Genomic DNA, 17,856 nt, shown 5'->3' on the forward strand with positions numbered 1-17,856 from the left:
TTTGGCGAGACTCTGTCTCAAAATAAAAAATAAAAAAGGGCTGGGAATGTGGCTAAGTAGTTAAATGCTCCTGGGTCCATACCCAGTACCCCCAAAAAAGGGATATAGTTCAGTGGCAGGGCACCCTGGGGCTCAATCTCTAGTACTGCAAAACAAACAAAAACATAACCTAAAAACTGGAACTACAATAAGATACAATGACATAAGTCTGTAGTCCCAACTATGCATGAGGCTGAAGCAGAATGACTATTTGAGCCTAGGAGTTTGGGGGTAGCCTGGCAACATAGCAAGAGCCCATCTCTTTAAAAACAAACAAAAAAATTAAGTGTAATGAAACTATCCTATATAAATATATGAATATACCATAATGAATTTCAGTTTTGTATATATCTATAATGCACTGATTAAAAACAACTATAAACAAACAGAAGGAACACCAGTAGTATAGAGGTAAGGGAACAAGGGGAGCAAGGAGGGGAGGGTAAAGGAAAGTATTGGGGACTGAACTGGAGCAAAATACATTCCACACTTGTATTAATTATGTCAAAATAAACCCCTATATTATGTATAACGATAATACACAAACATTTTTTAAAAACTGGGGCTTTGGCTACCAATTGGGAGGTGTAGAAGACATTACAACTGCCATTAAAAGGTTATTGTGGGGCTGGGGATATAGCTCAGTTGGTAGAGTGCTTACCTTATAAGCACAAGGCCCTGGGTTCAATCCCCAGGACAAAAAAAAAAAAAAAAAAAAAAAAAGGTTATTGTGGGCTAGGTGGGGCAGGGCAAAATAGGTGTTCTTACAAGACCTAGAGTGGGAATGGACAGAAAAAGATGAAAGTGACTCAGGTCTGTAAGAGTCCATGAGTCTTATTACAAAGTTTGGTGGCTGGCCTAATATAGAAGGGAGAATTTAAAAATGACTTAGAGCCAGATATGGTGGCACACACCTATAATCCCAGCGGCTCAGGGGGCTGAGACAGGAGGAATACAAGTTTGAGACCAGCCTCAGCAATTCAGCAAGGCCCTAAGCAACTTAGTGAGACCCTGTTTCAAAATAAAATAATAAAAAAAGGTTTAGGGATGTAGCTCAGTGGTAAAGTGTCCCTGGGTTTAACACCTAGTGCCAAATAACAATAATGATAATAATAAAATTAAATAAAATTTGAAAAATAAAAATGACTTGGTTTTAAACCAGAGACTAGATAAACTGATGACAGGAGGTAGCAACAGCTGGAGGACAGACAAGACCTTGAAAAGCCATGCAAAGCAGCATAGACTATTTCAGTGCCTAGCCTAGATCTAACCTTGCGTGACACAGTATTTTATCAAGCATCACTCAGAAAACCAGAGGTTGAGGCTTTCTGGTAACTGGCAGCTAGGTGTCATTTTGAGTTCTAATATCTACCAATCACTTTAAAACTCAACATAGAAGCCAAGTAAGTTGGTGGATGCCTGTAATTTCAACACCTGGAAGATGGAGGAGGCAGGAGGATTGCAAATAAAAGGCCAGCCCTGGCACCTTGGTGACACTCTCCCTGTCTCAAAATAAAAAATAAACTGGGAGCAGCAGTGCATAACTGTAATCCCAAGGCTCAGTGGTTAAGAGCTCCTGGGTTCAATTCCTAGTATCAATTCTTTTTTGAAATCAATATAGGAGTTATAAAATTCCAACCAGGTATACTGATGTACACCTATAATCCAAGCAACTCAGGAAGTTGAGGTAGGAGGTTAGCCTGTTTGAATTCGAAGTCAGCTTCAGCAACTCAGCAAGAGCCTGTCTGGAAAAAAACCAAAAAAACAAAAACAAAAAACCATAAAAAGACTGGGATGTAGCTTAGTAGCAGAGTGCCCTTTTTTGTGGACCCCAGTACCACAAAAAATAAAATTCGATTCTAAGTCACCAACATACAAATATAACAACGCTAAAAGCTGTAACAATTTTTATTCTTTGTACACAAGCTCTTAAACATTTAAAAAGTTAACGCAGAATTCTATCATGACATATCTGAAAAACATCAGGAAATGTTTCATTTAATTTGAGAGCAGTTTTCACCTTTTGAGGGCAATTATCTCAAACTGCCCAGACAAAGGATGTGGAATAAGGGTTTATTATGTTGACAATAACCATGCACTATATATTATGGGATCAAGCAATTGCTCCAGAATAATGATAAGAATTTGTTTTGGTTGCAGGTAAAAAGGATGGAACTGGAGAAGATCATGCTAAGTGAAATAAGTCAATACCAAAAAACCAAAGGCCAAATATTTTCTCTGATAAGTGAATGCTGATCCATAGTGGGGGTGGGTAGGGAAGAATGAAGGAACTTTGGATTGTACAGAGGGGAGTAAGGGTATAAATGGGGCAAGTGAGGATGGGAAGGATAGTGGATTGAGGCAGACATTATTACCCTACATACATGTATAAAACATTTTTAAAAATATACTTATTGGGGCTGGGGATATAGCTTAGTTTGTAGAGTGCTTGCCAGTCAAGCACAAAGCCCTGGGGTCAATCCCTAGCACCAAGGGGGGGGGGGGAATATATATATATATATATATATATAAAAAATCACATATCACTGTCAATGAAAAAATAAAAGTTTTTGAAAAATAATTTATTTTGGGAACAATGTGGAACATGAATATATGTAAACACGTTCTCCCAAAAGTAAGAGTTACTTTTAGCTCTCTAGCACTGTACAAAGAGTTGAAACACAGAAGGTAAAAAACCATTTTAAACAGAAGCAAATAGAACACAAACTCTCAAAATGGTAGAGGGTTAGGATACAGGACAAACAGAAAGGATATAAATTAATGGTTCAGTCAGAGATGACCAGGGAGATGGATAACAGAACAGGACCAATACAATTTGAGATGATTTTCACAAGTCTAAATAAAAGTAGCGGGCTGGGGAGATAGCTCAGTCGGTAGAGTGCTTGCCTTGCAAGCAGGAGGACCTGGGTTTGATCCCCAGTACCGCCAAAAAAAAAAAAAAAAAAAAAAAAATAGTAGCAAATAGTACTATCCATACTATAGTTAGAACCCAAGGATTAGATGTGAAGTATTTCAAGAGTTAAGGTGAGTTAGTATTAAAACTCTTACTTTCCAATTTCCCTTTAAGACCTATATGTGATTTATATTCATTTTATTGACAATGAAATAAAAATGTCCCCATTCCCCTATCCTCCTATGCTTAGGATAGAACCCAAGGCCTCATGCATGCTAGGCAAGCACTCTACTGTAGGGCCTAATCCCCAGCCTGTTGTTTTTCTTTTCTTTTTTCAAAATCAAATAATTACGTTTATTTTTGATAAAATCTGATGGTAGTAATCTGAGCAATATAGGGCTTCATGTTTGTCATGTAACCATGAGTTTGGATTCTGGCTTTCCCCAAGGTCATTCTTACTACAGTTAGTAAGATTATTCATTTATTCACTCACTCAACAAAAATAGAATGCCCCTTACGTGTGTTGTACTTGCCAGGCCTAAGAATATCAAGGTAAATAAGGCAGCATCTGCCAAGAGGGAGCACCCCAGATGAGCTAACAGAGGTACAGAAATTCTTACAAAGTTATGTAAATAAAGGCAATAATAAAGATCTAAACATGCTATTAGGCTAGACAAAGCATATATCTTGGACAACTCAAATAGTTTCACAGAAAAGGTAATAGTATGCAAGCAAATCTTAAAGAACAAGCTGTATTCTTCTAGTAGAAGAGGAGGGAAAGATTTTCCAGCAGGTATAAAGGCAAAGAAACATAAAAGATAGTGTGTTCTGGGCTCTGCAGCACATTAATGGATAACAAACTGAAAATTGTTGGCAGTCTTGGGAGGCTGAGGCAGGAGGACCACAAATTTGAAGCCAGCCTGGGCAACTTAGCAAGGCTCTGTCTCGAAATAAAAATAAAAAGGACTGGGGATTAATGGATATGGAGAATAAGAAATTCCTAAAATAATGAGGCCTGAGAAAAGGAAAAGGGAGTAAAAATGAAGGCCATGCATTGACAGCTTTCATCTCCAAGACAAATATTTTCCAGATGCTGTTTGCAGGCAGAAAAGGTATGTTTTATCATCCTCAAAAGAAACAGTCTCTAGGAGGCATTATCTCCTCCAAAGTAAATCCTCTTCAGACCCTTCCCACAGACCTTAACCAAAAAAGCTCACATTCCTTACTGTCCAAGCAAATTTGACACATGTTCACTAGACCACTCCTCAAAATAACCTATATAAACCCAGTCCCTTTCTTTGTTCTGTGGCTCATTTTCTACCAGGAGAGTGGGTCGGCAAGTACCATTTTATCCCCCTGAATAAAGAGCTGAGATGACAAATGAGGTTTGTGTCCTGAGCCGTCTTTTTGTGCTAACAGGGATGTAGCTCAGTGGCAGATCATTCCAAATTCAAACCACAGTATGGGGAGGGGAGAAGAGGAGGAAAAGAAGCTTGTTGGCAAAGGTGTCTTGTTTGGCCTATGTTTTTCTGTTTTGTTTTAAGTCTTGTATTTAATCTTTAAATTTATAAAGTATATTTAAAAGATCTTTAGTCAGTATCTGCACTCTACCGACTGTCAGTCCCATTACACCCTTTGGTCTGTCACTCAGCTCCTCATAAGTCACTGGATGCATCTGAGTATATGTTGCCCATTATAGACCTTGAAAGAGCCACTGATGGTTTCAGTGAAGGTTTTAAAGTTATGGGGGGAAAATATGTTTTACAAAGATAATGCCACCTGGGGAAATAAACTTCTCAATACTCAATTTAAATAGGAGATCAAAATGAAATTACAAAGCAGTTTATAAGAATAAATAAACACAACTAATACTGTGGAATAAATAATAGGATTTTTCAAAAATGAGATTTATTGGGCAGGAGTGATAAAGCACTTGCCTAGCATGTGTGAAGTCCCAGGGTTCAAACCCCAGCCCTGAAAAAAGAGTGGGGGCTGGGAAGGAGCAGGGAGAGATGAGAGAGAGACAGACAGAGATTTGTCTAATAAGACTAACATAAAAAGATTTTCAAGCTACATGGGGGAAAAAAGCAAGTTGCAGATTATCTGAGTTGAAGAAGTTATGGGGAGGAGGAGGATTGAGATAGGATGGTTAACAGTAATTCATCCTTATCAGATGTTTCTTTTCCCCTTTAACCTAAGTACTCACATATTAGTTATATGATTAACCTTTTTTGTAAAGGATGAAATTAGCGAGGCATGGTGACGCATACCTGTAGTCCCAGCAGCTCAGGAGACTGAGGCAAAAGGATCTCAAGTTCAAAACCAGCCTCAGCAATTTAGTGAGACCCTAAGCAACTTCGCTAGAGCCTGTCTCAAACTAGAAAAGAAAAAGGGCTCAGTGGTTAAGTTTCCCGGGTCAATCCCTAATATAAAAAAACAAAAAAAAGACATGATTAAAAAAAAAACCTAAATCAATAAGACTATTGGAATGAAAAGTATATTTGAGAAATTAAGAGACAAAAACAACAGTATACAACAATGACTGTGAGAAAATTAAGGAAGATGGAAGATTAACTTTCCAGGTTCCTAACTTCTCCCTTTTTCTTACCTATATGCCAAACAAAGTATGAACTGTTACAAATGATTTTCCAAATCTATGGGATATCTTAACAACCAAAATGGGGAATGATGCATGTCTAGAACATTATTATTTTCAAGTAAGTAATATTTTCTTTATAGTTCCTTTGATTTTCAAGAGCACTTTCTACCAAACTATCCCCATTGCCCCACTTCTTCGCCCCTGCCTATTTTCTAACAGCCTGAAGAAATTAAATGTAGAGTAACTGGGTATAGTAGTGATAATCTGAATAAAAATTCAAACTTGTATAGTGCTTTAGGGGCTGTGGAATCACAAAGATCTTGATTTACATCCCAACTCCCCATTACATAGCTGTGTAGCCTAGAGTAGGTACATTAGCTTTTTTTTTTGATACCTGGGATTGAACCCTGGGATGCTAAAGCAGAATCACGTTCCCAGCCCTTTTTATTATGAGACAGGGTCTTGATAAGTTGCTTAGAGCCTCACTAAATTGTTGAGGCTGGCTTTGAACTTGTGATCCTCCTGCCTCAGCCTCCTGAGCAGCTGGGATTACAGCTGTATGCCACCAGAACCAGCTACATTAGCCTCTTTGAGCCTCACCTCCATTGCCTATAAATAGGGACAATAAGCTGGGGATATAGCTCAGTTGGTAGAGTGCTTGCCTTGCAAGCACAAGGCCCTGGGTTCAATCCCCAGCACACACAAAAAAAGGATAATAAGGACCTCAAAAGGTTATCTATAGGGATTACATAAAATAAAGCTATTAAATGCCTAGCAGAACATGGGCTCCTAATAAAAATACTCATTCCTTAAGCAAATGACAGTATCAGGGTATAAACTGGTATGATTAAAAAATATTTTCCTATGTATCAAGAATCTTGAGGGCCGGGGCTACAGCTCAGTGGCAGAGCACTTGCCTAGTGTGTGTGAGGCACTGGGTTCCATCCTTAGCACCATATAAAAACAGAAAAAGGCATTCTGTTCATCTACAACTACAAAAGCATTTTTTAAAAAAAGGAATCTTGAATATGTGCATACTCTGTCTATAATACCACTCTATGGAATAATTCTAGGAAATAACCTCTACCAGAAAAGATCTTACTCATAAAAATGTTTATCATCACCTTATTAATAAAGCCTACAATATAAAACAACTTCAATATTTAATGAAAGAGAAAGTTAATCATTGGGTCAAAAGTGCTTTTTGCTTTTTCCAATGTTGTCTTGTATGTTGCAATGGGCTGGCCTTAAACACGTGGACACTAGCATCATCCTGCCTCAGTATCCTGAGTATCTACCATGCCCAGCCATAAGATATAGATTTTTTTTTTGGTATTGGGGACTGAATCCAGGGGCATTTTACCAGTGAGGTACATCATCAGCCTCTTTTTTATTTTTATTTTTGGAAACGGGGTTTCACCAAGTTACTGAGGCTAGCCTCCAATTTGTCATCATCCTGCCTCAGTTGCTGGAATTACAGGTGGTGTGCCACCATGCCTGGAGCCATGAGATACTATTATTTTTAAATATTTTTAGTTGTAGATGGACACAATACCTTTATTTATTTTTATGTGGTGCTGAAGATCGAACCCAGTGCCTCACACATGCTAGGCAAGTGCTATACCACTGAGCTACAGCCTCAGTCCCCATAAGATATTCTTATAGAGCATTTATTATTTTACTTTCAGTAATAAAAGCAATATGGTACCTGTGAAAAACTCAGAAAAGCACCAAGAAAATTTAAATCACCCATACAATTAAGTTTTTGGTAATAAAGGAAAATAATTGCCACATTAAATGAAAAGCAAAACTCTCAATTAAAAATGCAGTATGATTCAACTATACTTTTTCTAAAATAAAAAAAAAAATTAAAAAAAAAAAAAAACAGGATTGAAGGAGGACCTAGTCACTGACCTCATCAACTCCATTTGTCCTTTTCTAACTCCATTTGCCTTTCTATAGTTTTTCCTTGAGCCCTTTTCTTCTACTGTTACCTTGGATTCCAGGAATTACAGGCTTGTTGATAAGCAACTATATTACAAGGAATAGAAACTATCCCCAAGCTATAGCAAGCCTCACTAGAATAGATCACCCTAAAATGAGACTGCACCCCTGAGGAGCAATCATCTCAGGATGCAAATCAAATCACCCCCTCAAGCAATGATAATAAAGGTCAATCAGACCAGGTTTAACCAAAATGACCTACTGTACTATCCATACAAATGCTTCAGGCATTCAAGTCCCCCAGGATTGCCTTTCTTCCCTTCTTCTATAAAACCTCAACATTCCCGTCAGTCCCTTGAAGATAGACATGTGGCCATCGTACCCCTTATCCTTTCTTTCTGGTGTAGTCACACTGCTTAAAAATTCATTTGTTGTCTCTCACCACTATTTTTTTTTTTTTTTTGATTACCAGTCATGTTAGGAAGGGTTGCAAAGCATGGTCTGTTGGAATCACCAAGGATGGAGCCTTCACCAAGGACTTCAGAAATAAGATTAGATCATATATCAAAATATAAACAGTAGTTCCTAATAGCTTGGGAGACTATAGGGCCTAGTTTTGTTTTGTTTTTTCCCCCCTTTTCTTCATAATATTGTTAAAATGATTTCTACCTTTTGTTGGGCTGGGGTTGTCGCTCAGTGGTAGAGTGCTTGCCTAGTGTGTGTGAGGCACTGGGTTGGATCCTCAACATCACATAAATAAATAAAATAAAGTTAAAAAAAGATTTATACATTTTGTATAATAGACAGGTATTACTTTAGAACCAGAAATACAAAACGTCAAATGCTTCTAATCTAAGAAAACAATCCAGATATATATCACAAAAACCTTGGGTTGGGGTTCTAAATGATTCCAATAATACCAAGACAAAATTAGTTGCTGAGTCCATATTAATAAAAATATGTAAAAGAAAAAGACAGACCAATTATAAATACCTCATTTCAGAGGCCATGGAGTAGAAATTCCATAAAAAATCAAAAGTGAATGTAAACTTAATATGGGCTTCTAGATATTTTACTTTTTTAGATAGGGTGGTCAGGGAAGACCTTGTAAAACAGGAATAAAAAAATTCACATGTTCTCTGTCTTTCAGAAACTTACAATCTAATATAGGAGATAAAGCAAACTATTGCTCTTGTTATACAGCTGTAACAATAAAAAATAAAATAAATAGTCCAAAAGTGTGCTAAAGGAGCAAAGAATAAAAACAACATGGTGAGGATTCAGAAAGACTTAACAGAGGCGGCAGCTCCTAAAATGGATAGGCTGGATAGGCAGGATTTCTTTCTCTTCATGGGATTTCATTGGATGACAATGTTTAAAGCAAATGGTAAAGCAATGGAAGCCAAGAAGTAATAGGAAAGTGGAGGATTACCAAATTAGGGCTGCTGCTGTAAATATCCATTTTGCCACACCCAATTTTCCCTCCTCTCTTTGTACACCAAGGATACTTCTTATCTGTAATTTGGTCTCTTGAGTAGACCAGATGTGAGCTCTCATGCAGATCTCTGTATAGATATATCCCATTGTAAATTAATAACCTTGTATATGGATTTTCAAATCAGTCTCCGGAGGGTTTGGCTAGTGAGTCTGTCCCTTAGAGCCTGATTACTTCCATATAGACACACACACACAAAGGAGTTTCTGCTCTTGCAAAATGGAGAGAGGTCACAGCTAAACAACCAGTGATAGACAGTCACTAACAAAAACCCAGTGAGAGCTGGGCTTGGTGATGCACGCTTATAATTCTAGCAACTTAGGAGACTGAGGCAGGAGGATGATAAGTTCCAGGCTAGCTTCAGCAACTTAGTGAGACCCTGTTTCAAAATTTTAAAAAAGGGCAGGCAATGTAGCTCAGTAGTAAAGTATCCCTGGGTTCAATCCCCAGTATCAATAAATAAATAAATAAATAACCAACCAACCAACCAGGCACATTTTTTAAAAGACCTTTTTGGCAGTTAGGATGGATGGCAGGGTTGGGAGGGTTTAAAAACCACCAATCTGTCAAAGGCAGTGGAAAACTGAGAACCAACAACAGGTGTTATGTCCCCTAGGCCTTGAGGAGGTAAAGCCTATAGGAACCCACCCCAGCTGTTGTTAAGAAAATCACTAACAGAAAACATGTTTCTTACCCACCATTTGTTTATGGAGGAAAAACAAAATCAACCAGAAAAGGTTGAAATGAGATGGAAGCAGGTAAAAGTAGTGAACTAGGGAATGAGCACTTGGCAGGTGGGAAGTTAGTGAAGAAAGTCCTTAAAAACAAATGGGTAATTAAGAGAAAAAACCTGATCGTGTAGTAAAAAAAGAGAATGTTAGAGAAAATGACCAATGTTTAGTATGATCACTGGTGTACACACTGTATAGCTCTGAAGTAGAATGCAGAGATAAATTAAAATAGAGCTTTTAGGGGCTGGGCCTGTACTTCAGTGGTAGAGTGTCTGGTTGGTACAAAGCCCTGGGCTCAATCCCCAACACCTCAAAAGATAAAAATAGAAAAGACATGAGTTATTAAAAACCACACATACAAGCCAGACCTGGGAGCACATGCTTGTAATCTCAGCAACTCAGGAGGCTGAGACAGGAGGATTTTAAGTTTGAGGCTAACCTCAGCAACTTAGTGAGACCCTGTCTCAAAGTAAAAAATAAAAAAAGATGGGGTATTGCTCATTCATAAAGCACCCCTGGGTTCAAGCCCCAGTACAAACAACAACAACAAAAATATGTATATGAACTAAGACTAATATATTTTTTACAATGAACTTAGGCGTGGTGGCATACACCTGTACTCCCAGTTACTTCAGAGATTAAGGCAGGAGGATCGTTTGAGTCTAGTAGTTCAGAGGCCAGCTTGAGCAAGACGTGAAAATCTATCTCAAAAAATTTTAAGAAAAAAAATTTTAAATCAACTATGCAAAGCACCTGAGTGCCTGAAAAACTCAATGGTGGCTCAAAATAGACCCACTGCTAGAAGATACTGTTAAGATACCTGTGCTTAGAGGAGCTCCCTATTAAACAGTATACATTCTTATCATCGAATAAGTACAATTATTTTTATTTGAAGTTTTATGTCATAAAAAACAGAGCATAAGATACTGTGATATGGGTTGGGGTTGTGGCTTAGTGATAGAGCACCTGCCTAGCATGTGTGAGGCACTGAGTTCGATCCTCAGCACCACATATAAATAAATAAAATAAAGGTATTGTGTTGAAAAAAAAGATGCTGTGATGTCAAATATGTGTGTGTGTGTGTGTGTGTGTTTTGTGGGGTGCTCAAGATCAAACCCCAGGCCTTGGGTATGCCAGGCAAGTGCTCTACCACTGAGCAATACCCCAGCCCCATATCACTCATATTTTTGTGAAATGCTAAGAAAAGGACACTCAAGGATAACCACTTTACCATTTTAAAAGCCACAAACTCCATTTCAATTAGGTCTGAAATTCTAGGTTTGCACACAGGTAGAAAATAAACAATGGCTTATACACTAGAATATGGTATATGACCATAATTACATTACTTAGAAACAAAGTATAGAGGTATTTTGGAGTCTACCTATTCTACACCCTGACACAAAGTGAAAAATTTATGTGAAAAAATATTTCCATGCCTCTTGGAAAACTTCCAGACAGAAGTAACACCATACTAGTCTGAACACTGCTACAATTATTACATTATCTCTAATCAAAGGAAAGTAATATTTTAGAGTCCACCTTTCCCTGAGGTGGAGATAAAGATTAAGGGATAAAACATTTAAGGCAGATATATTTCCACTTCTGGATGGTACTTGAAACAAATTGATGCTGCACTTATAGCATCATTTAACTCCACCACACACCAAGAAAATGATTTAATAAAATTAGTGCTGCCACAATTGGTTACTTAGTAGGAAAAAAAAGTTATACCCCATTTCACATGCCAACTAAAACAATATTCCAGTGGACCACAGATCCAAAGGTAAAATAAATGAAATTGTTAGGAAATTGAAGAGTTATAAACCGGGCATGTTGTTGTATGCCATAAGCCCAGATACTCTGAAGACTGAGGCAGAAGGACAACCTAGGCAACTTTGTGAGTCACTGTCTCAAAGTAATATAATGTAAAAAGGGCCAGGAATATAGTTCAATGGCAGAATACCTGCTTAGCATGAAAGAGGCCCTGGATTCAGTCCCCAGCACCACAAGCACAAAGAATATAAAAATTTAAGATGGAGAAATCCTTTCCAAGCATATTATTAAGAAAAGCCTGAGAGTTCTGATGAATAAGAACTATATTTTTACCACAAGAATGGGATCCTCATTAGAACAAGTTACACTCCATGTATGTATGATATGTCACAATACACTGTACGGTCATGTATATCTAAAAAGAATAAAATTTAAAAATCTGGCATTGAAAGAAGATATTTTTGGGTTGGGGCTGTAGCTCAGTGGTAAAGAACCTGCTTAGCACATGTGAGGCACTGGGTTCTATTCTCAGCACCACATAAAAATAAATAAATAAAATAAAGGTACTGTGTACATCTACAACTAAAAATATATATTTCAAAAAAGATATTTTTGTATGCAAAGTAAGTCATAAACAAAGTCAAAAGACAAGTTAGAGAAAATGAGTGTAACACTCTATATAGACAGGTAATTTAATCCATGCATAGAACTGATATGAAGTGATAAGACAACCTCCATTTTCTCAAATGGGCCAAAGATACACATAAATAGCTTAAAAAATAGAAAAGAAATGTAAATGGTTAATACTCAGGAAAAAAAAAAACAGTAGACGTGAAAATGCTAAATACTATTTTTCACCTATCAGACTGGCAAAAATGAAAAAGACTGATGATACATACCACTGATGGCAAGGGTGAAGGAAACAGTACATGCGTTGTTGGTGAGGCTGAAATGTTATCATCCATAGGAAAATAACCAGTAATACAGAGCTGGGGGCATAGCTCATAGTTCAATGGTAGAGTACTTACCCTAACATGCAGGAGGCCCTGGTTCAATCCCTAATAATGTACATGAGCACACTCATGTGCGTGCGCATGAGCACACACACACACCAAAAAAAGAAAAGAAAAAGAAAAAAGAAAGCAAGCCATTTTGGTCAGGCACAATGGCACACACCTGTAATCCCAGTGTTTCAGGTGGCTGAGGCAGGAGGATCACAAGTTCAGTTCTAGCCACAGCAACTTAGTGATACCCTGTCTCAAGCTTTAAAAAATTTTAAAAAAAGGACTGGGGACATAGTTCAGGGGTAGAGTAGAGCACCCTGGGTTCAATCCCCAGTACTGCAAAAAGAAAAGAAAACAAAAAAGGCACAACAGCAATAAAACACATATTCAACCTGATAGTCCCAACTGTGGATGGTCAAAATACAAAAGGAAACCTAGATTACTTACAGCTACATATACAAGTATATTAATGGTAGCATTTTTTTCAGTGCCCCAAAAAGCCCTTTAGATAACTTGAACGTTTACCAAAAGGAGGAATGAGTAACTAAATTATGGTACGTCCTTTCTATGGAATATAAGGGAATTATCAAAAATGTTTTGGGCATTGCTCAGTATGTAGATGCTTGCCTCTCACATGAGAGGCCTGGGATTTCCAGAGGAGGGAGGTGGACTTGGGGGTGATGGTTAATGCCTATTAAATTAAGAAGGAAAAACAAAAAGCAGGCTGCAGGTATTGTACAGTAAGGTATCATTTACTAAAAAAAAAAAAAAAAAAAAAAAAAAAAAAAAAAAAAAAAAAGCAACCTTTTGTATCCAGATGGTTTCATATTTTTGTGTAAGTATTAAGATTAGCAAAGATAAATAACTTTTTTTTTTAGCAAACGAGGGCACATAGAGATGGAGACTGATGGATTTTCATGTGAATAACTGTTTAACATTTTGCAAACAGCAAGCTTTGTTTTTATAACAACCCAATTTTTTTTTTTTTTTTTTTTTTTTTTTTTTTTTTTGGTCATTGTCTGTTTTATCTATTGTACCCACACATGTGAAGATCCCAAGGTCTATGCAACTTAACCTCAGCCAATAATGACTTAGGAACACAAAAATGGACAAATGGATTAGAAAAGATGAACTACAGATAAATGCATAAAAAGCCATGAAGCTTAATTCTGCAGTAGGACTTTTCTCTTTTTAAACATAAAAAGCCTATTTTGAAAAACAAAGCTGCTATTCTATGGGGGGAGGGTGTTTTTCTACTTTTGACTAAAAATCTCAGTAGTTACTTGTCAGGAAAGATTTGATAGGGAAGATGGCCACCTATAAGATCATTACCAACAAAATTCCCAACCAACAGCATACTGACTTTCCTTTTTTCACATCACATCTTAAGGTAGCCCATGGTTTTGATGTTGTTTTCCAAAAAAGGTTTCTTTAAATACATCAGTATTTTGAAGGACTTTAGAATCAAAAAGTATTTAGAAGATATTAATGGAGATTAAAATTGAAAAGTGTGTTTTCAATCACTTCAGAAACTCATTCATCCAACCCTCAATTACTCATCCTTAACAGGGGGCGCCCTGCCATGCATTACTCAAAACCAAGCATGCCTGAAAAACATCTTAAACATAACTGAAAGAAAATCTGTCCAATCACAAGGCAGCTGCTTGCAAACTCCACCCCTGAGTACAGGAAGAACACTTGTGATTGGAAGATGGTTGTGTTTACTACAAAGTGTGGTGCAAATTGGAAAGGTCCACATGCCCAGGGTCCAAAGGAAATCTCCTCAATGAAAAAGAAAAACAAAACTGCCAGTTCTGATCTTATACTAGTCATTATCATTAACAGAACCTCAACATAACAGCAATTCTTGAGTAATTTTGCAAGCTGGTAAAAAATAAAAAGGTCTGAGTTTTGTTATGACTGTTTTCTCATCAGTGTCCCTTGGATATACGTACAAGACAAGCACAAATGTATTCTCAAAACCCAAACTTGCCTTTGCTTTCTAAATTCACAGTCTCGTGCAAGACCTCAACAGTTTTTAAGAACATCTTGCTTTGATTTCCAAGAATCATTGCAATTTTTTATATGGATGAGAACCCAGTTCCACGGGTGCCCAGTGGTAAAATTATTCAGTATTTAGCTTAGTAGTTGTCCAGCAGCTCAGTGAGCCTCAAAAACCTCTGCCCTTAGGGAACCCAGCAAACAACAAAGTGAATGGGTAGCCATTTCAGGTACAGAGCTCATTAGCAATTCATCTGATGGAGGAAACAACCACTGGAAGAAGTAGAAAATAAAATCCCAACTGAAAACAGAGAGGCCTATGCTTTAGGTCAAAGAATGCACATAAGGGTGGATTTCAGTATGTTTTGCTTACCAGGGTGAATTACTGGACTTAAGAAGCATACCTCTCCCCCATCCCAGTCATCTTCTAAAGAAAGCACAGAGCAATTTAAAATCCCCATCTTAACCATTAGCCCCTCTCTCTTATATTCCTGGTATCTTTTTATAAATTTGCCCCACTAAAGCTTCATAAATGCCCTAGCAGTCTTTCATATAGGGCATGGAGAAAGATCAAAGCAAGTGAACTCAAGAAGCAGAAGCAAAACCTAAGCCACCCACAAGCAAAACTATCCATATAGGTTGTGTATCACAATAAAAGACTGTCTGTTGATCAATAGAAAAACAAACATCACGAACATTACTCCACATCTCCCAAAATGAGTTCCCGTTTAGAGCGAAGAAGAGGTCTGCAGAAGGAAATTCTTCAACATTTACCTTCGGCTTGTTGATCCTTTACATTCCAAAAGGTCCCCCGCCCCCATTTTTCATAGCCTTATCTCACCAGAAAAGGCTGGGGCCGCTATCAGAATGAGGAACTAAAGAGGTTTGCCAAAACTCAAAGACAGTATTTTGCCGCCACATTAACAAAAATAACACATTATGGTCCCAAATGCTGGTAAAGTTCTATCGCTGAACAACTTTAATTACAAAATACATGAAGGCAAGCACGCAAAAGCGGCCAAGCCCCGACAAAGTTTCAAAACAAAACCTCTCTCAAGGTTGGAGGAGTAAACGAGCTGGAAGCAAAAAAGCACCACCCTGCATTCCCAATCGGCTAAGACAGATCTCAAACTTATTAAAAAGCCACAACTGCAGCTCCTGTCACCCAGAAGCGCAAAGAGAAGGGAGCTCTGAACAGTCCTGAGAGCTGGTCTTTCTGAAGAGCGCCAGGCCCAGCACGGTTCAGACAAGAAGGAAGTAACTGCCAGATAAAAAAGCCCCAAGCAGCTCCAACTGCAGCCTCTGTGCCTCCTACAACTGCCCACATTCTCGCCCACTCGAGACTCCGGGAGGAAGGGAAGAGGGTGAAGGTCTCCCGGGTGAATCTGGGGATTACAGGTCCGCGTTTTCTAGAGGGGAGCGGCAGCACCGACCGAACTCTGCTGGGCCCGGGCACCCAGGGTTCGAGAGCCTACTCGGAAGGCGTGTTGCGGAGGGGGGTGGGGGGAGAACGCCCAGCAAAGGGTCGCCCAGGAGGCGGGGCCTGCCGGCTAAAAGCAGCAGCTCCTGGCACCCAGGTCGCCCTCCGGGGGTTAACTGGGGCGCGTACCCCGACGCGGAAGCCATGCCGGCCAGAGCTCGGGGTGCCGAAGTGCCGGCGGGGGGCGCTAAGGAGATCCGGGGGTGCGGAACTGGGTCACCCCCACCACACCGCCCCCTCACAAAGGCCCCCGGGGAGGCCGCCCACAGGCCCTGCAGCCCCGGCCTCGAGTGCACGCCTCGGCCGCCACTCACCGCTAGGTCCTGGGGCACCGCCCCGCTCATGGCCCGCACCGTGCCGGCCCGCCAGGCCCGAGTGCGCAGCGCAGGCCCCGGATCTCCGCTCGCCGCCGCCGCCGCCGCCGCCGCGGGGGCCGAGGCTGAAGCTGGGGACGCGCTGTCCGCGAACAGAAGCAGCAGCCGCTTGCCCACCGGGGAGGCCGCCGCGTCCGCCATCGCCAGGGCCGGCCAGACCTGCGCTCCCGCCCGCCGCCTCCCACCACCTTCGCCGCCGAGCGCCCGATCCGCCCGCAAGGCCTCCCTCCGCACCACCCGCGGCCGCCGCTCCCCCCACCCCCCCCAACAGCCACCACCAACCACCGATGCTGCGCAGCGCCCCCCGTGGCCGGGAGCGGAGCCGCAGCCCGGGCCCCGCACAGCGCCCCCCGCGCTCTGGAGCGGGGAGGCAGCTCCGGGCCCCTCGCAGCGCTCCGCCCCAACCTCCCCGGGGCCTGCAGTGCCCCCTGCGGCCGGGAGGGGAATTGCAGGTTCTGCTGGGGGGTAGTGGGCGGGTCCTTCAGTACCCCATAGCACCATCTCTGGTCCCAGTCTTCCATCAGGGGGTCCCCTATCTGACCGTGTCTGAGAAGGCTTTAACTACCCTCCTCAAATACCAAAGACTTTTAATGGGGTGGGGCTATGAAGGGCAAGGTATCTAGAGGGTGAATGTTTTAACAGTGTCCCCAATACCCCATTGATTTCCTGTCCTCAAAATACAAGCTACCCTCCCTGTCATCTTTTAGGAAATGTTCCCTTCATTGGTCCATAGGACACAATGTCTTCCTTCTTATTGGTCCATACAAGACAATGTCCCAATCTATAATGCCAATATTTCTTAGGTTCCTTTCCAATTGACCAATGTATTATATCCATTGGATGTAACAATGCCTTTCTTTGCATTGGCTGAAAGCCAATGTGCCTCCAACATCTTGGTGTTTTCTCTTAAGCCCATGGCCCTTCTTCCCCGTCCCAGTCTGCCAGTGTTAAGTCTAGGTGTTTCTCAACTAAACTTTTAGGGAATTGGAAAGAGACCAGCAGTAAAAGGATTCTCTTCCCTGATTCAGTAGCATTTCATCTTACCACAGAAGCAGTGGGGCTGAGGACCCTAACTCCTATCTGAATTTATCTAATACATGGCATGGGATATTAATTTCTCCTGATTAGAAAAGGAGGTTGTAGAGAAGGGAAGATGCAGAGATTTTTGGCTAACTAGTTTTCACAATGCATTGAGAAACCTCATTTAATGTTGATAAATGTCAAACTAGCATGTTCCATGGTCTAATGGATGAAGAGGGTATATACAAACCAGAAAGATAAAGGGCTAGTAATAAGATATGACTATTGCTCTAAAAGTGGCTACTTATTTCACAAATTTGCCCTACAGACAGGTAAGAGAAGTAGCTCATTCTTTCTTCAAGGCTTCTGTGCCTATTCCATTTTATCCTCTCCATAGCCTTGTCTATACCCTTGACCTAATTTTCTTGTAGCGAAGGTTGGGGTGGGGGATAAGAAATAAACACTGAAGAATAACATAT

At 40.1% G+C, this 17,856-nt stretch overlaps 1 protein-coding gene across 3 annotated transcripts in view; it reads right to left on the reverse strand.

The window, feature by feature from the left end:
* KDM3B (lysine demethylase 3B) overlaps nucleotides 1–16,590 on the reverse strand; it is a 76,183-nt gene extending 59,593 nt beyond the window's left edge. For 2 of the 3 annotated variants that reach the window (XM_079143936.1, XM_079143934.1), the window contains exon 1: nucleotides 16,298–16,587. In XM_079143936.1, coding sequence (XP_079000062.1) covers nucleotides 16,298–16,498 — 201 coding nt within the window. In that variant the 5' untranslated portion in view covers nucleotides 16,499–16,587. Of the gene's footprint in view, nucleotides 1–16,297 lie in introns of all 3 variants that reach the window. The other variant, XM_079143935.1, reaches the window with a different exon arrangement.
* Between the last annotated feature and the right edge of the window lie 1,266 nt (nucleotides 16,591–17,856).

Source organism: Sciurus vulgaris (assembly GCF_902686455.1).
Source record: "Sciurus vulgaris genome assembly, chromosome: 6".
In the NCBI taxonomy this organism is placed as follows: Eukaryota; Metazoa; Chordata; class Mammalia; order Rodentia; family Sciuridae; genus Sciurus; species Sciurus vulgaris.